Source organism: Physeter macrocephalus, chromosome 16 (genome assembly GCF_002837175.3).
Source record: "Physeter macrocephalus isolate SW-GA chromosome 16, ASM283717v5, whole genome shotgun sequence".
NCBI classification, from domain to species: Eukaryota; Metazoa; Chordata; class Mammalia; order Artiodactyla; family Physeteridae; genus Physeter; species Physeter macrocephalus.
The window spans coordinates 69,462,129-69,482,045 of record NC_041229.1 but is presented as its reverse complement, the minus strand read 5'-3'; the positions used below and the strand labels follow the sequence as shown (position 1 = coordinate 69,482,045).

Genomic DNA, 19,917 nt, shown 5'->3' with positions numbered 1-19,917 from the left:
CCAAGTACTATATGCTTTCAACCACTTAGAGTTCCCACATTAAAGTTTCCAAGAGTAGGGTTTTGTTCTTCGGCTTGTCTGTTTTATTATTTTTAAATACGAAAACCTCCCAGGAGATTCAGACACAGTCAGTGTTGACAGAACTATCACACACTCTCCTATCGCCCACAGCAATTCAGCTCAGGGTCCCAACCCCTGGCCTCAGACTCGGTTGCCCCCTGCCCTCTGTCCTCTTCCAGGAGCCTGCACCTAGAAAAGCCCTATTTGATTTTATTTACCCGTAAGGATCTCAAACACCAAAGGCCTAACCCACATGATTCACCCAGGCTGTGAGATGATCCCACACAACTTGACCATATTTATTTATTTTGTACATTGAGGTGAGCGATCGCACTCCAGAGTGAAATTCAGCCTCAGTGGAACACAACAAAAAGAAGTCAATTATCCAGCATTAATTATTTATCTGGGGACAATAACCACGGTGCTATTTCCCACGAGAGAGGCCTCTACAGATTGGAACAAGAGGAAAGAAGAGGTGGCTGCTATTGTCTGCCCACAATGTGGCATCAGATTGGACAAATGAACCCCTCTGACATCCTGTAAATACACATGAGCCTCCGCTGTGAATGTAGCTCATTCACATGCCTCTAGAACACAGACGATGAACAGGGTGGTAGAGGATTAATAGGATTCTATTCCCCCAATATCCTGGGGAGGTCTGCCCTGGCAGTGCCAGGCTATGACTATATTAAAGGAAATACCACCTTCTCTCTGCAGCCTGCCCTGCTCTAACAGAATTGTAAGGCTGAAGACATTCTGAACAAACATTTTTGCAGGTTGCAGTGTTTGTGGAACCATATTAGTCTGGTGTTTTCCTCCCAAGGTATTTACTGTACAATATCAGTTAGAAAACCTGTCCTGACTGACTCCAAAAGAATAATGATCTGATTCCTAAATCATTTTTATGTAATTTAAATTTATCTTTAAAAGTTCTGAGGAGCTTGGAAGAGAGAGATCAGCGGTTCCCAGGGGCTGAAAGAGTGCCAGGATGTGATCTACCTTGGCTCCATATTCTCTAGTCTGGGGACTTACTCTTTATTTAAAGAAGAAGTTAACATTGATAGAGCAGTTTCTATGTTTCAGGCAGGTGATTTATATATCTTTATACATCTTTATAAAGTCTCATCACAACCCGATGATGTAAGGATAAATATCTCCATTTCATAGATCAATAAACTGAAGCCCGAGGTCACAGCTAATAAGTAGCAGAACCAAGAATCAAGTTTGGGTGGAGGAGTGGGTCCCAACTCCTAACCACTGTCCTACACATCCCTGTGATGACAGCTTCCCCACCCCCAGCACAGCCTCTGGTCTGACCATCCCAACACGCATGAGTTCTGTGGAGGTGTCCCAAAGCCCTATTGCCACAGCTGCTGCTGCCCATCTGGATACACAGTTTCCAACCTACTACCTGGGCAGGACAGGTGATGGAAGGACTAAGATTCCTCTTCATCTAGAATGGTTCCACTCTTTTCTGATTAAAAAATAATACTCAAAAATCAAAGAAACAATATAGAAATGCCCACTGCAATTCAGGTGAGGGGTTAGTAGAGATTAGATGGTAGTGGTACCATAATATATTTAAAGCAAAACACTACAGAACAAAACAACGATTTAACGGCCTTGCAAGGGCTGCTTGGATTCTGCTGCCTCGAAACATCCCCATCAAAATGTCTGATCAAGAAATGAAGGGCTAAGTTGGAGGCTTGGGCACTCAGACTGCAAAGTTCCTCCATAGATCAAACCTGCATTAGAGGGACCAACCACCCCAGTTTGCCCAGGACCCAGGAGTTTCCAGGCACACAGGAATCTCAGTGCCAAAATCAGGACAGTCCCAGGCGAACCGGGACAGTTGGTCATCATAGATTTGCTGCCCTGGTGCCTCCACCTTTGCTTCTGTCTCAGGCCTCCAGGACCAGTCGTGTCAGATCTACACCTGCTTCCCCATCCCTTTCACCCGTGTGAAGGCAGCTCTAGAGCCTCAGGTCTTTCCTTCTCAGCTCATCATCCGGGCCTCACCTGCTGCTCAGTGTATTCCTCCCTCCCCCTCCCCACACCGCCGCTCAGGGCAACAAGTGTTTCCCAAGGATCAGCTCTGTGCCCACTCCTCTCCCTGGTGCTCTGAGAGAAAGCCACCTAAAGGTAGGCTGACCTCTTCCAAGAGGCTCAGAGAGGCCACTTCCTCCAGTGGCTCCAGCCTCCTGGCCCTGGCAGGATCCAGAGCTGCCTCTGGGGTTCCCTATCTTAGCAGCACACTTCACTTGACTCTTTGCTTCATTGTCTGCCTGGATCTTAAACTAGCTCCTTGGGGCAGGATGTGGCTGACTCCTCTGTGCCCCAGGGCCCAGTTCCATTTGTATTTGCTGAGTGACTGTGGCATCCCCGATACCTTGTCCTAAGCCTCCTCCCCAGCACAGTGCACAGAGACAAGGGGCCACCTGCAAACCTCAGGATCTTGGGGCTGGGCCCTCAGCCAGAGTCCAGATGGGGCAGGCCTGGCCCTGAGACACAGCAGTGGGACTTACCGCTGACCCGGCAGGGGGATGGAGTCCAGGTGGCGGCCTCCAGGCAGCGCCATCATGTTGACACCAATCTGCAGCAAAGCCTGCCCACAGCGGTCGGGGCCCTGGAAAGAGAAGGCAGGATGGGGTCAACGAGGGGCCCCCGAGTGAGGAGGAGCAATCATTTTCTCTCCCAAATCCTGGCCACAGGGAGTCATCTCAGGTGTGGAGGGAAGGCCCCCTGGCCCTCCTCTGCTGTTTGAACCAGTTTATACTCCACTATCCTCACACAAGCAATGCAGGGCTCAGGTCTGATCTTGAGTCTAAGCCCCTAGCCCACTAGGAACCCCTAGAATCTTTTCTTATGTCTCATGGCCCAACACATACCTAACCCATTTTGCTTTGCACCAAATATTGGGACACACAGACTAGCAAATATTGCATAGGACATACTCATACTTTAAAAGTTTAGAGTTTACCTGAAATTCACATTTTACTGGGCATCCTGTATTATTAGCTAAATCTGGCAACTCTCTATGCTAATTCCCTAACTATCAATATATACTGTCATAGTCCTAGGTTCTTCACTTTGCTTATGCCTGGGAAATGTGACCCTGTAATGGGCATGGTGGTTGCTTCCCCAAATCCATTCCACTTTAGCTGATGTAATTTCACGCAAACTGCCAGGAATTGGTTTAGGAATAGGCATGTGACTCAATTAAAGCCAATGAGCCATGACAGAATTGCTTCTCGGAAGAGTTAACTTTGTCCTTAACTGCAAGCCAGCCACAAGATGAGATAGTATCTCTCCCGTTGGACCTGAACAAGGAAGCATGTCGCTCCATTGCTGCTAGAGACCCTCTTGCAATCAAGAGGGGACCCAGCTGGAGAAGAAAGCAGGCACACAGAGGAAAAAACCCTGCATTCTTGATCACTGAGCCACTGAATCAACCAGTGCTGAGTCTGGTCCACCTCTGGGCTTCCTAGTATGTAAACTAATAAAGTTCTTGTCTAAGTGAGGATTTTGGTTTAGTATACCCAAAAGCAGCCTAACTGATAAAGGCGATCCAGGTTCCGGGGCCTCCAGTCCCAGCACTGAGCACCCACTTGGCTTGCCTGTGCCTCATAGGTTAGACCAAGACAACAGTGTTCTTCTTCCTCCATAAAATCAGCTGCCCACCTGTTTGTCTCCTGCCTCGCCATCCCATTCCCATTCTTCCCTCTCTGCCACCTCTTTCTCCAAGCCAATGAAGAAGTCCTCCTTGAGGAAAATGGAGATTCTGTCACCTTTGCCTGGGTAAAGCAATAGTCAAGAGATGGTTGTCTGTCACTTGTCATATCCTGAGCTTGAGGACAGCAGATTTCAAGACATTCAGAGAAAACACAAGTATGAACTTGTGGGAGGATACAGCTGAGGAGGGCAGCAATTCAAGCCCAGAAAAATTAAACTCTTACACTATGATTAAAAGTGACCCTTATGAGAAAAGAACAGAGGAGGACTTTAATTAACAGTGATGTGGCTGGACATAAAGTACCCCTTGTGATGCTTGGAATAAAAGACAAAAAATGTGAATCTGAAAAGTATAGGGAGGAAGAAGCCCAGAATAAACTAGGGCTTTAGATCATTCCAGAGACTCACTGTCACTGCCTGTTCCCTGCTCTGCAGACCCCACTAGACTGTGAGACCCTGGAGGGCAGGGACCACTTGGTTTCAAGGGCTGGGCACTTAACAAACACTAGATATGTCTGTAGAAATAATGAGTGGAATGAAATTTTAATACATTTATGTTGAGCCCTAATTCTTCATCTGCAGCTGAGAATAATAATATCTGTTTTACAGGGCTATTATAACAATGAAATAAGATCAGGAATGCAGAAGTGTCAGGCCAGATTGAGAGCTAAATAAATAGTTATTATTACGTCCTGAGAGTCTGCGCTGTGTTCAGCCCCGTGGTCAGCTTTGCCAGGGGAGATGCAGAAAATTAGGTACAGCATGTAAAGCACCTAGCACAATAACAGTGCTCCTTGAGGACTCTTTATCATCAGGATATCACGATTTTTATTACTTTCATTATTTTCATTATTGAGAAGGTATATTTTTGGAACCCAGTGAGTCAGCAGCCTGAAGAGAACGGCACAAAAGAAAAAAGCTGGAAACAACAAGATGAGGTATTTGTTCCGTTTTCAATGTGTTTGATGAAAGAACCAAAAAGGGAAATACCACCATCTCAGAGTGAATGCTTTGACGTGATCAGAGCTCAGTGAGCAAGCAGATCTTATTTTAGCTCCATCTTCATCATGGAGAAGAAAGGGGGCAGAGCAAAAAGGCTGAAGAGGGAATAAGCTTAAGGCAAGTGACAGTAAGGAAAGTTTGAGGACACAGGAAGTTCCAAGGCCCTTTAAAGTGTGAACAAGTTAGGATTCTGTGAGCACACCCTAGAATATTGGAGGACCTCCTGGATCTGATCAAATTGTATCTGGGGGACCCTGAGAAAGGGTCCCTGAATGCAGGAGAATATTCTGATTTTCCAAGAGGTAGATTCCAGAAACACATCTTGGTGACCACGAAATTCTAGAACAGATTCCTAATCGCTGGCCTGTGAGCCCATCAGGGAGAAGCCAGCTAGAACCCAGATGGAACAAATCATGCTCCAACAATTTCTACCTTTTCATTAGCAACCGCTGGGCTCTCAGCTGAGGGGGATGCAATAAACCTAATATATCTTGATTTTGTTAAAACATCCGGCTGAGATGTCCTCATGCCTCCATTTCATCCACAGCTTCCCAGCAGTTAGGCCAGTGGAGGCTGCCTGCTAACAAACCCTTGGTTCATGTGACTGCACGTGTTCCCAGAGGCTGGAGAGCCCTCTTGGGGACATCTGGGCTGCACGTGTATCACTGCCCTATGCACAGACTGTATTATTTATGCCTCTTTCCCTCAATGGGACAAACTCCTGGATGTCTGAAACCCCATCTTGCTCAGTGTGGGACTGTGCACCTACATGGTTGAAGCTGGGATTGGGAATCAGATTAGCTCTCAGAGGAGCCACAGCTCATATTCACTAGGTATGGGGAACAGGTAAGAGAGAAAATCTGGAAGGTGAGATAGGGACTATCAAGAGTTAATCTGGCTGATGTTATAAAAGTGCAAAGAATAATAATAATAATTGCTAATTTTTTTGAGTGTGTACTATGTGCCAGGCACTGTTCTAAATGCTTCATATAGTCTTAACTCATTTAATACTATCATCATCCCCTTGTTGCAGATGAAACCTCTGAAATTCAGTGGAACTACATGCACTGCCCCAGATCACACAGCTGGTAGGTGACGGAGGACTGGTATCCAGGTTTTACGATCAGAGGGGAGATGAGGTGCTGGAGCAGGTGAAGATGATAAGAGCAACAAAAGTGACACAGGTCCAGCATTTGCTAACAGGAAGCCTGACTCCATTCCATGGGGGCAACACCCAGCCCCTACCCTTCACACACAGCTGAGCCCTCTTCCCTCTCACCAGCGCCTCCCACTGCTCCCACCTCCAAAACCATGAGTCCTTCAGCTTCATTAAGTGTCGGACCTCAGTGACACAGCCAGAGGACAGAACAGTGCTCAAAAAATGAAGCATCCAAACACTGCACCCAAATGGTGGGAGGAAGAGGGGCACAGACAGTGGGGGCGTCTCTCCTGTTGCTCATTGGTTGGTTCCTTTGGTGAGTCGTAAGGACAGACTTATGGGTCCTAAAGGGATCAGGGGATGGGAAGCCACAGTCCCAGCTAAAGCCTAAAGTGTCACCAGCTTTCGAAGGGAGAGAGAGGCATGGACATACATGCACTACACAATGGAAAACAGCTAGTGGGAAGCAGCCGCGTAGCACAAGGAGATCAGCTCGGTGCTTTGTGACCACCTAGAGGGCCACGTGGGATGGGGAGGGTGGGAGGGAGATGCAAGAGGGAGGAGATATGGGGACATATGTATATGTATAGCTGATTCACTTTGTTATACAGCAGAAACTAACACACCACTGTAAAGCAATGATACTCCAACCAAGATGTTAAAAATAAATAAAGTGTCACCAGCTTTGTAGAGAGACCTGTTTCAAGCGTGCTGGGTGGCTGCCCCCTCCCACTGCCTTAAGCCAGACTCCTCCTATTGAGCAGAGAGAGTAGAACCCCTCCAAAGCTGCTCAGCATGTCAGGAAACCAAGAATGAATTCAAGGTAACCCCTCTGCCCCATGCCATCTGTCCTCACTGGGAATGCAGAATGAACTTGAATTTTGGAGTCTGGTAGATCTGGATTCAAATCCTGATTCTGTGCCTGATAAGTACATGACCTTGGGAAAAGCATCAACACTCATGAATGTGGTTCCTCTGATTATTCCTGCCTCCTAGGAGCCTCATGAGCATTAAATGGGATCACTCATAACACTCCCTTATCCTCAAAGTGGGAGTATACTTCCTCATGGAAGGAAGAGCTGAGAAATATATCTCAGGCAGAGATGCTACCTTGCCCATGAGAGAGGTGAAAAGGACACCTGCAGGAGTGAGCAGGAAAGAGGAAACTCCATCACCTCCACCCCCAGCCCAAGGGCCTTCCTAATTCATTGGAAATCCTACCCCGGAGTTGGCAGCCTGGGTTCTGCAGGGCTCTTGGCTGTGTCTCCCTACCAGGAGTGGCTCGTTTTCAAGAAAGACTTGAAGCCTTAAGTGTCTCTGATTTAATTCAATGCCTGCTGGGACAACTGCTCGTTTCTGCTCCTGCATCCCATTAGAGGCAGCCCTTGCTCACCTCCATTTGGCTAAGGAGCCAGCTTGGGCTCTGGAGGAAATGAAGGCTATTTACAGTAAATTATTCAATTAGAACCAGGAGCAAGGGCGGCTTCTGCCGTTGTCTAATGGGCCAAGCCGAGTACAGCTCAAGACAGGGCTGGGATTGTTTAATCTGCAGAAACCATTAGGGCTGTCAACGGGAGCAGAACAGCAAATATCGTGGAAAGCAGTTAAGCTCCAGCAGCAGCAATAGAGAGAGGAATGGGAGCTGGGGAAGGGGGCTGGGGGGGAGGGTAGGAGAGGCACCGACCCAGGGATTCAGTCAAGTCCCTCATCATACAATACCCTACCCCCTCATTATTTCTCCTCCATGGAATTTATCACAATTATAATTAAACAATTCACTGTGAAATTAGTGCTTAACGTCTTTCTCCCTTGAGGATCATCCCAGGGGTGGGCGCTAGGTCTGACCTGCTCTCCGCTGTATCTCCTCCCCACTCCCACCACCCCACTCCCTTCCTGACACAGCGCCTGGTACATAACAATCAGATCAATTAACACTTGTTGATTGACTAGGTGAGTTCTTATTGAAGGAACTTCAGCTTCCGCACTGGGAAACCGAAGACAAAGGTACCTATTTCCACCACGCTGTTCAGAGAATTCAGTGAGACAAAGGTCGGAGGGCCTTTTGCAACCATACACATTGCGTGGAAAGGGCTCTGCTTCCTAACACCCATGAGACAAAGCCACCTGCCTCTCCTGAGTTTTTGCAGTCCTCCCTGTCTGGTGGTACCCCTGGGCAGCCTCTCTCCCTACCCCCAGCTCCATGCTAATCAGGTTCTCCAGACAGACAGGTGTACCAACAGACAGTCCCAAAGCTGCACGGAAACTACCACAACAGGTATAACCAAGGGGATGCTAAGGGAGGTCCAGAGGGCCTCCAAGCAGTAGTAGGTGAGAGTGGAAGGTGGTGGGAGGGGTCATGGAAGGTTTCTCAGGACATGCTCCCAAAGCTGAGAGAAGAATGTGGGAATAAGGGAAGGAGAAGGGGTGGGAAGGAAGTCTGTGCTGGCAGAGGGAAGGGCGTGCAAAAGGCACAGAATCCTGAGCATGGTAAGTTTGGGGAACTGCAAGTGTTTCCAGAAGGCTGGAGCCCTCTGCGCTGGTGGTAGAGTTCAGAGAAAGCTATCCCAGTGGCATGGAAATACAGAAAAAGTATTGGTCACTTTCAGCTGGAGAATAGTCCAGACTTCTTAGAGGAGGTGAGTCTTAAATGCAGGGTGGGATTTTGCCGGGTGAGGATGGGACAAGGACATTCAGTGTCAGGAGAGCAGTGTGAGCCATAGCAAGGAGACCAGAAAATGGAGCAGGTGTTAGGGACTCTCCCAGGGGCTGGAGGGAAGGTGCCTCTACAGTCCTATATACAAAAGGAACTGATTCTTTAGATTCTATCCTGTGGATGATGGGAGCCACTGAAGGTGTTTGAGCAGGAGAGTGAAATAATCAGAGTGGAATTTCAGCTCCCATGGTGAACAGTGGGGTGGGTGGGCCTCAGGGAATGAGACCAGCAGCCAGAGTTCATTTACAAATACAATCTCCCGGGGGACCCCGAAAGCCCTAGAGCTGGAGAGGTGGGGACATGGGGGTGGAAAGGAGGGATGCAGTGAGCTTTGTGAAGTAACGACAATGGGCCTCCCTCCTCACTCCCTCTCCGGGCCTCTGTGTGACCTGTCTCCCATGGGTGGCAATAGTCATCAGAGATACTTCAGTACTGACAGCTGTGGCGGCCAGCCTCCTGCAGTGATCAGATACTTTAAAAACGCTTATTCCCAGGGGAGATGCAAGAAACCAAGCAGGCTGCCACCCAGCCCTGCTGAATGGACCGAGCCTCATGAAATATAGAGAGCGCTGGCTCCCTGGAGGAGGCCCCAAGGGCCCCTCACAGCTGTCAGACGAAGGAGCCCAGCAAGTAGGCAGAACAGACCTCAGGGCTCACAGAGCCAGCCTTGTCCCCTCAGGCCCTGAAAAGCCTGGATGGACAGCCCAGGAGGACTGTGCATCAGGCAGAGGGGGCCCACACAGACCTCAGCCCTGCTCCTCAATTCTGGGGCCAGAATAGTTTCAGTAAAGCACAGACAAGATCCCAAGCCTCCACCTGATTAACTGGATACATCTACTTTCCAGCCCGTACCTGGAAAGTAACAGGAATCCCATATGCACGAACATGTCCATGAACTTGACAGGGGTAAGACCATAGCTGCCAGCCAAAATCCAGGCAGCCTTCTTGGAGGAGCTCACATCATAATCTTAGGGTATTAGAACTAATAGGAAGCATTAGCGATTACTCCCTCATAATAATAATAATAATGATAATAATAATAATAATACAAAAATGAGGAGGAGTTGAGGGAGAAACACTCATTAGGTGCTGTGTGTCAAGCACTGTTCTAAATGCTTTACAGTTAATCCTCAAAATAACTCTATGAAGTAAGTTACTATTATTGTCCCCAGTTTTCAGACAAGGAAACTGAAGCACAGAGAGGTCAGCATGGACAGATAGAGAGACATTCAGAGAGGGGGATAAATCTGCTTGAGGTCACACAGTAAGCTGAGCTACACCTGGGGCCTGCACCCAGGTCTCCTCACCCCCATAAACTCCTCCCATGGGAAATCCAAAGAAGGCTATGCCTGTTAAGAGTCTGAAGAGACCCATCCAGGTTCAGAGCGATTTACCCTAGGAAATCAATGGCGCCACAGTTCTCCATGTGTAAAACAGAAATAATTACACCTGCTCTCTCTCCTTTGCTATGATTACCAAGCAAAGGGGAATGGACAGTAAACAGGGAAGTTCCAGGGATTCCTAGTCTGATTCAGCTCAGCCTTGGAATGGGACAGGCAGGTTGACTCAGAGGTGCCCATGAGTCCCCAAAGGTTGGAGGAAAAAGAGTCCCATCAAGCTTTCCTGGCTGAGGCCCATGTGTCCCAGTCCCTGATTAACATGACCACCCATCCCCCAAATGGCTCCAACTTGTCAAAGCCAACCCCCAGCAGCCTCCCTTGAAGGAGCGTGAGAGACACTCCTGTAGGGTGGTCCAGGCTCCTGGATCCAGGAAAGCCATGGATGCCCCCATCCTGTGACTCAAGGTGGGCCCTTCCCAGCGCCAGGGCTCTGACACCCCACATGCCCATGAGAGGAGCACCAAGCCCCCAGAGGTGGCTTGGTGGTGCCCCCAGACCTCCAAGACCTTAAGTGGTATGCGGCCCCTGAGGCAGGCTTGGCTGGGCCTTTGGGCCACCACCATCCAGACCTCTGTTGGTTAAGAATGCAGACTGCCGAGGTTCAAATCCCAACTCCATCAATTATTAGTTGTGTGACCTTGGGTAGTAGGTTTCCTTATCTGTAAAGTGGGGTTCCTATATCATAAGGTTGAAATGGAAGTGATGGTTCCTTCCTCATGGCACTGCTGTGCAGATCAGTAAGATCACATATATGAAGTACCTGGCACCCAGGGGTGCTTGATATAAAGATTGGTTCCATTTCTCTTCTGGTGAAAACAGTACCCGTAGAGAGGCAGCCAAACGGAGGCCATTCTGCCACCTCCTGAACTATGTCCAGCTAGTCAACTGCTTCTTACTCATTAACTTTTCAACTATCCCTTCTTTCTAACTTTTCCTGATGTAAATGTCAGCCAACTGCTCGAATGTTCTTTAGCTTCAATTCGCAAAAGCAAGAGTCCTCTCTCACTGGGCCCAGGGCCCAGGATGCTAAAATTAACAATCAGTATACTTTAAGCTAATGACTTACTGGTCGTGGCTGCCACGAATAGACATAACTCTCAGATAAAGGCCATTAGAGAAAATTGAATAGCTCCAATGTGGTGAAAATTTGGATACATCCTGTTTCATAAATCACGCTCAGAGGTCACACTGGGCAAGCTATTTCCCTCTCTGAGTCATGATGAGGACCCAGCTTGAGGGGGGTCTATATACCCTTGGGAAAGAGGACAGAAGAGAGAAAAGGGTACACTCTTTTGCAGTTTCACAAATGTCATTTTCTCTTACTTCTAAAGCCATGAGCAGACCATAGTGCTACATCAACAACCATGATAGTCCGACCTTCTCTGATTTTATTTCCTTCTCAAATCCTCCAAACTGGAGGTTACTCAATAACATCTGGAAAGTAGCATGATGAGGTTACGGAAATCCAAAAGCTCAGGTCTGGGATCCCAATCCCAGTTTTGTCTCTTACTAGGGCTCTCTGACCTTCAGCCTCTTCATCTGGAAAATGGGAATTGAATCTATTTTCAGGGTTGTTGTAAGAATCACATACAATCATGTACCCTGCATGATGCTTATAAGAGCAAGTAAAATAACAATACCATAACTACTTTGAGCCAGGGAGACAAGTTAAAGATGTCACACAGGAAGTCTCATGATATCTATCTTTGTGCCTAAGGAAAGATCCATTTCCTACCCAGACCTTGGGCCCAAAGAGCTGCTTCACACTAAAGGGGATTAAAAAGCAGGATATATCACATATATTGAGAAGAAGAAAAGCCTCCCATGGAGGAGATTTGATAAAGACCTCATACATAGAGACCATGCTTTGAATAAGCACAAACAACGACACTAAGACATTTTCTATAATCAGTAACATTGGCCATGAAGAAACAATTAAGATCCCAGTTCATACCCTATGTGACTCAAGTAGTGTGGAACATTTGAAGGAGAGTCCAGACTGAACCAGAACTTTGGCTCAGCCACAATGGCAAAGGGTTCTCAGCATCTCACTAATGAAAAGGAAAAAAAGACAGGGAACGAGAACCCATTCTAGGGCCACTGACTGTAATAGAATAACCCAGAGTGAGAGCACAACACAGTCATTCTCAACAAATCCTACTGTCATTATCATAACGTCCTCAGATAAAGAATCCTCTATGTGAGGGTGGAGTGTCGGGTACTTGGACCACATGTTCCAAATATGATTATCTGAATTAATTAATTGGGGCACGGAGTGGGTCAAACATGAAAAACAGCCCATTAGTAGAATGCTGTCTTATTGAGGCTCAATTATGTTTAGGAAGCCATATATCACAGTAGCACCTGAACAGTACTTTACACAGTGTCTAGCACAGAGTAGGAGCTCAATAAATGTTAGTCATTCCCCAAGAGAGTGTTTCATGGTTCTCCAAAAACATCTTACTCCTCCGTAATTCTACGCATTGGTCATGCCACTCCAGCACATCCAGACTGAAATCTCCTCAACTCTCTTTTTCTATCTCTAAGTAATATCAATGTTTCAGGACTCAGCTTTAATCCTACTTCATCTGGGAGGCCTCCAACCACCCTAACCTATAGTAATTTCTTCCTCCAACAAGTTACTAGGAATAAATCAAACTCTGATGTCTTAAATTTTTTTAAATCATATTGTAATGAAAGGTATGCTTTCTTCCTGGTCCTCTCTCTTCCCCTTTCTGTATCCTGAGTGATGCCAGAGCATCTGGAAAGGCCAATATAGCAAAGCCAAAAGATGGAAGAAGATGAGTCCTGAATCACAGTTCGAAGTAGAGTCACCCAACCCATATCAGTCCGTGTAGTAAGCAAGAAATAAACATAGGGGCTTCCCTGGTGGCGCAGTGGTTGACAGTCCGCCTGCCGATGCAGGGGACATGGGTTTGTGCCCCGGTCCGGGAGGATCCCACATGCCGCCAAGCGGCTGGGCACGTGAGCCAGGGCCGCTGAGCCTGCGCGTCCGGAGCCTGTGCTCTGCAACGGGAGAGGCCGCGACAGTGAGAGGCCCGCGTACCGCAAAAAAAAAATAAAATAAAAAAAATAATAAACATAGTGTGCTAAGTCACTAATATCTGGGGGGTTGTTTGTTGCACCAACTAATCTTAATTAACCTAATTGTGAAAATTAAAGTAAATATGATATTTAAGTCACTCATAAGTGTGCTAGGCACAGAGGTCTCTCAATAAATATGTTTTTCCCCTTCTTCCTCAGTCTTGGAGAAGATGGTAGAATATTGTGTTTGTCTACTGACAATTAGCCTTCTGGACACGGGCTCTAATTAATGCACAATACAGCCAGAGTCCAGAAGTTGATGAGGTAATGGTAGAATGAAATAAATACCTACAAACATTTAAAGTCCTATCAATTGAGACTAAGGTTCCATTTCTCAATCACTGTAGTCTTTGCTCATATGTATCCATTCATAATAAGAGCCAAAATTTAGTATTGTCAGATGGTTCTAAGATGCATTTTTTTCATATTTTAACGTATGAAATTGGGATATAATTTCACTCAATGGCATCTTTGCATTGTGTCATAGTTTAATTGAAAGCATGTTTTCTTTTTAATGAAGTTACAGGGCATCTTACAATCTGTGGCATTTTAAATTTAATGAAATATGGTATTGGGCACTTAACTGTATGTCAAGTACACGTCTAGGTTATTTTTATAAGTTAATTTATTTCTCAAAAAAATTTCAAAATAATTAGTACTACTATTACCCCATTTTGAAGACATGGAAATGAAGATCCAGAGGTTCAATAATTTGCTACGGTACATAGGTAGTAAGTTGAGTGAGGGTAACGACTCTCCCCTCTCTTTAAGGAAATCCATACTATGCCACTATGTTTTAGCATCTGATTTTTACTTGATAATTGATTTCTCTTCTTATAGAGAAAGTTCACACAGGAATTTTATGTACAGCAATATGGTACAACATATATCCTAAAATACTTCTTCATAAGAAGAATTTTAAAGGATTGATAAAGATGTTTTTAAAATGTATCACTTAGCTGGCAAAAATGTAGGAAATCTGGAGAAACCAAAAGGAAAGCAAAAGCAGGAACCAAGAATAACAAGCAAGAGTTGAAGGCAGTTTTTGCCCTGAGAATATCTGCTGAATGCTGTATTCCCTAAGCTTCTGTTCCATGTAGGTGTGGGGTATTGCAGACAAGGGACAAAGCCTAGGGGCTAGGGAAACAATAAAATAGTGGTCTAGAAGGTCAGAAACCCAATGCAAAGGTGAATGAGAAATAAATCTCCTATTCAGAAGGTGCAAGAAAAGTTGTCTTTCTCAACTTTGATGCTGGGTTAAAGGGAAGTAAAGTCTCTCCTGAGAATTAATGACCACAATATGACCTTCAGAAAGGTTTGTAGCCTGAATTCACATTATCTATGAAGGGAAAAAACTCGATTAGAAAATTTAGTTTCAAGAAATAAAAGACAGTCTTGGAAACATTTTCAAGGAACAGAGGCTATAAAATATGATCAAGCAGATTTCAGAAAGAACCAGATAGAACTTATATAAATTTAAAATATAATAATTAAAATGAAAAACTCACTGGACAGATTAATCACAGCTAAAGATTGGATTGGTGTATTAAAAGACAAAACAAATGAAATAATCTAAAATGCAGCCCAGAGAGAGAAAGAGACAAAAAATACGAGAGAACTAAAGCTAAGGACTAGAAAATAAAACAGCCTCACAAGTATTTACTTAGATTTCTAAAGGGAGATAAGAGAGAGAATGGGGGAAAAGTGATATCCAAAAAATAGTCACTGAAACATTTCTCAAAATTTTTGAAAGACAAAACAACTTTCAAATCCAGAAATCCCAATGAATCCCAAGCAGGAAAAAAGCAAAAGATATACATACCCTAGATAACTCATAAGACTAAAGAGCACAAAAGACAGAGAAGTTTTGAAAGCATCCAAAGGTAAAAAGAGAGACAGAGACAGACAGACAGACAGACAGACAGACAGAGAAAGAGAGAAATTCGATTTACAGGTGACCATTAAATAACAATGATGAAAGTCAGGAGAGAGTGGAAAAATATTTGATTACAGAAAATAATTATCCTAAAATTCTATCCCCAAAGAAACTCTCTTTCAAGAATAAGAAGGAAATAAGTACATTTTCAAACAAGTAAAAATCTCACAACAAAGGAAATTCTAAAGGAATTATTTCAGGCAGAAAGAATGTAATGTCAGAGGAAGGTTTGATATATAAGAATGAATGATGAGCAAACTTATGTTTACTATGTGAGTAAATACAAACAAACCTTGACTGTAAGAAACAATAATAATACCTCATTTGTGGGATAAGGAAAGAAAGAGAAATCTCAAATATGTATATGTAAATTCAGAAGGGGATGACTAAAGTAAGTTAAAGTGTTCTAATTTTCTTTTTTTTTTTTTTTTTTTTTTTTTTGCATTACACAGGCCTCTCACTGTTGTGGCCTCTCCCTTCGCGGAGCACAGGTTCCAGATGCACAGGCTCAGTGGCCATGGCTCACGGGCCCAACTGCTCCACGGCATGTGGGATCCTCCCGGACCGGGGCACAAACCCATGTCCCCTGCATCGGCAGGCGGACTCTCAACCACTGCGCCACCAGGGAAGCCGCCTAATTTTCTTTTATTTGGGAGGAGGAAAATAGAAATGTAAATTAACTTTAGCCTTATTAGGTTATTATTTATGCTATAACATTTAGGGTAACCAACCAAAAGAATACACATAGAGGTAGAGATAGATATTACCCTTCAAATATGCAGATGGGGAAAAAAACAAGTAATAGAAAAATTCCAAAAGAGGAAAGAAGTGTGGGGTGGGGGTGTATCAGTGAATAATAGTAATGACAGTAAGAAGAGAGAAACTAAACCAGCCACTTGTAAGCAAAGATTATAAAGCATGCATTACAGAGAGAGAAAAGGAGAAAAAAAAGAGAAAGAGAGGGAGGGAGAGAGAGAGAGAGAGAGAAGGAAAGAGAGAAAGTGTGCTATGTGCTGGCTACAAGAAATATCCCTAAAACAAAACACCCAAAACAGCTTGAAGTTAAAGACAACAAATGATACACCATAGAAATATTTACCTAAACAATTCTGGTGCTAATGTATTCATATGATACAAAACAAAGTTTAAGATAATAAGCATTATAGAGGTAAAGAGATGCACTACATAAAAATAAAAAGTTCAGCCCATCAAGAAGATATAATAATGATGTACATAATAACAATAATACAGATATACAAAGTAAAAACTGATAAAATTTCAAAGAGAAATGAATGAGTTCAGAATCACAGATGGAGATTCCAACACAATTCTGTCATTGATTGACAGCTTAAGCCAAAAAAATATCAGTAAAGATACGGAAATTTGAATGTCACAATTAAGTTAGAGTTAATGTTTATGAATAGAACACTGCATTCAACTTATCAGGAAAACACATTCTTTTCAAGGATTCATGAGTCATGATTTTTTTTTAATGACTAGTGGCTGTATCTTAAAGCAAGTTTCAGCAATTTTCAAATGACTGGTATCCTACAGATTGTAATCTCTGCCCCAATATGAAGACCTCCATATGTTTGGATATTTTAAACACACAAGTCATATGTCAAAGGAGAAATTATAACAGAAATTAGAAAATAAACATAATGCTTATGAAAACACTCATATAAAAATCATATAGTATAGGGGCTTCCCTGGTGGCGCAGTGGTTAAGAATCCGCCTGCCAATGCAGGGGACATGGGTTCAACCCCTGGTCTGGGAAGATCCCATGTACCACGGAGCAACTAAGCCCATGCACCACAACTACTGAGCCTGCACTCTAGAGCCCACAAGCCACAACTACTGAGCCCACATGCCACAACTACAGAAGCCCATGCGCCTAGATCTCATGCTCTGCAACAACAGAAGCCACCGCAATGAGAAGCCCGTGCACAGCAACAAAGTGTAGCCCCCGCTCAACCACAACTAGAGAAAGCCCATGCACAGCAACGAAGGCCCAATGCAGCCAAAAATAAATAAAAATAAATAAATATTTTTAAAGTACTAAAAAATTTAAAAAAACAAATCGTATAGTATACTGATAAGTAAAATAAGAGCAAAAATTGCATGCTTAAATTAGAAAATATGAAAATTGGAAGAATTCTAACTTCTAACAACATGACAAATTTTAAAAAGAAGAGAATAATTTCAAAGAAAGTAGCAAGAGAAAAATAGTTAAGATGGAAGCAAACATTAAACAAAACACTGCAAAAACACAAAACAAAACAGAAACACAAATGAAATGACCAATAGAGTTAGTTTTCAAAAACAAAATAGATGAACTACTGGTAAGATCAGAAAAATATCAGAAAAAAGAAAGGAAACAAGAATAATCAATATTAGCAATAATAGCGAATCTATTACTACAAATGCAGCAGAAATAAAAGAATATGATGGATAATATTATATGGACGAGAATATTCTGCAATATCACTGAAATCATAAATAAACCAGATAAATTCCTATAAAAATACAATTTGCCAAAACTGACTCAAGAAGAAATAGATCTATAATTACTGAATAAATTAATCAATAGTTAAAACTCTTCCCTTAAGGAAAACACCAGGCACAGAGAAGTTCACAGATGAGTTTCTATCATTCAAAGGAAAGACTGACATAATTTTGATAATGAAACTAAAGAACACAAGATAGGAAATCTTTAGGACAACCTCATGTATAGACATAGACAAAAATATAATAAATAAAATATTAGTAAACAGAATCCAGCTATATATATAAAAAGAATAATAAATCATGGCCAAGTTGGGTTTAGCCTAAAAATACATGGCTGCTTTAACATTAGAAAATAGATTAATGAAACTCACTACATTAATAGGTAAAAGAAGAAAAACCTTCTGATTATCTCAAAAGATGGAGAAGAATAATTTTATAAAATTCAACAGCCGTTCATAACAAAACCTTTAGAAAACGTGGAGTAAAAGAGACCTTCCTTAAACTAATTAAGGGCATCTATTGAGAAAATAATATACAGGAACAACATATTTAATGTTGAAAGCATTTCCTGTGAGATCGGAAACAGAATTAAAATGCCACCAACTTCTATTCATTATTGTATTAAAATCTTAGCTAGTGTAGAAAAAAAGAAAATGTATAAGAATGGAAAGAAACAAAACTGTCATTATTCACAGTTGATATGATTTTCCACAGGGTTTCTGCAACAGCACACAGCCAAGGGGGTGAGTGGAGGGTGAAGTCGGCCTCTGCTGTGACCACTCAGCAACACACCCTACACAGGGCTGGGTCCACCAGACACAGACCTGCAGTTCACATGGCAAGCCAACTCTCCATGGGTCTATGTCTTCCCAGACATGGTATCTTTCCCTAATTCCTATAAAAATGTACCAGGAACTAGCAAGTTACCGTCATTACCAATGTGGAAAGACCAAAAGTATCTACAAAGAAATTATTTTAATTCATGAAAAGGCTTAGAAAGGTGGCTAAGAATATATATACAAAAGTCAAGTATAGTCCTAGACACCAGCACAAAAATAAAATGAAATTAAGAAGAGAGGGCATTAACAAAAGCAACAAAGATATATAAGGTATACAAAAATTAATCTTAAAATGCGCAAGTCCCTTATTGAGAAAATGATAAAATATTGTTAAAAGGTATTAAAGAAGGCCAAAATAAATGAAGAGGTATTTCATGTATATAGACAGGAAAATGTCAATTCACCATAAATTGACCTATGGATTCCATGCAATCCCAATCAAATCCCCACAAGATTCTTTCCTAGCCCTTGATGAGTAAACCCAAGATTACTCCTGAAAAAATAAAGAAATTGGGAGGACTTTTCCTGCCAGATAGTAAGATTTATTTTCAAACAGTAAATACAATGTGATATTGACCCTGGAATAAGTTTAGAGAATTGAATAGCAAGCCCCAAAATAGACCAAAGCAAGTGTGGAAACTTGATTAATGAGAGAGGAGGGGGAAACAGGAGAGACAGAGTGAAAGCACATACGTACATCCCAAAGCATAAGCAGAAAGTGAATTGGGAGGGGTTGGGGGTGATTCCCACTGTTGTTCCTGCCTGGTATATGAGGGGAGAGCTCCTTGTTGCCCAAACTTTTTGCCCCAGAGCCTCCCTCTTGCCCCAGAGCAAAGACTGAGCTGGTTTGGGCAAGAGAGAAACAGCTAAGAGGGTTGCTCTCAGAACCCCCTTCTGCAGACAGAAAAGCCCAGCCCATCTCCAGGACAAGCATATGAGAAAGCTTCTGAAAATGAGAAATGGAAGGTTAATTAAGAAGACCTGGTATATGATCCTTTTAATGTGCTGTTAAATTCAGTTTGAATAATCAAGTGGGATTTATCCTGAGATGTAAGGAGGGTTCAACATACACATATCAATAAATATAATATACCACATTAATAGAAAAAAGGATAAAAACCATATGTTCCTCAATAGATGCAGAAGAAGCATTTGACAAAATCTGACACCCTCTCATGAGAAAAGCTCTCAACAAATTGAGTATAGAAGGTACATACATCAACATAATAAAGGCCAGATATGACAAACTCACAGTTAACATCATATTCAATGGTGAAAGTTTGAAAGCTTTTCTTCTAAGATCAAGAACAAGACAAGGGTGCCCACTGTCACCACTCCTATTCAACATGGTACTAAAAGTCCTAGCCAGAACAATTAAGCAAGAAAAAATAAAAGACATTCAAACCATAAAGGAGAAGTGAAACTGTCTCTGTTTGCAGATGATATAATCTTACATATAGGA

At 43.2% G+C, this 19,917-nt stretch overlaps 1 protein-coding gene across 1 annotated transcript in view; it reads right to left on the bottom strand.

Moving 5' to 3' along the window:
• The window catches only part of INSC (INSC spindle orientation adaptor protein), a 124,488-nt gene that overhangs the window by 88,463 nt on the left and 16,108 nt on the right, over window positions 1–19,917 (bottom strand). Inside the window, exon 2 of the mRNA XM_024118906.3 lies at window positions 2,586–2,686. Within this exon, the coding sequence (XP_023974674.1) occupies window positions 2,586–2,641 (56 nt within the window). The 5' untranslated portion in view covers window positions 2,642–2,686. The remainder of the gene's footprint in view (window positions 1–2,585; window positions 2,687–19,917) is intronic.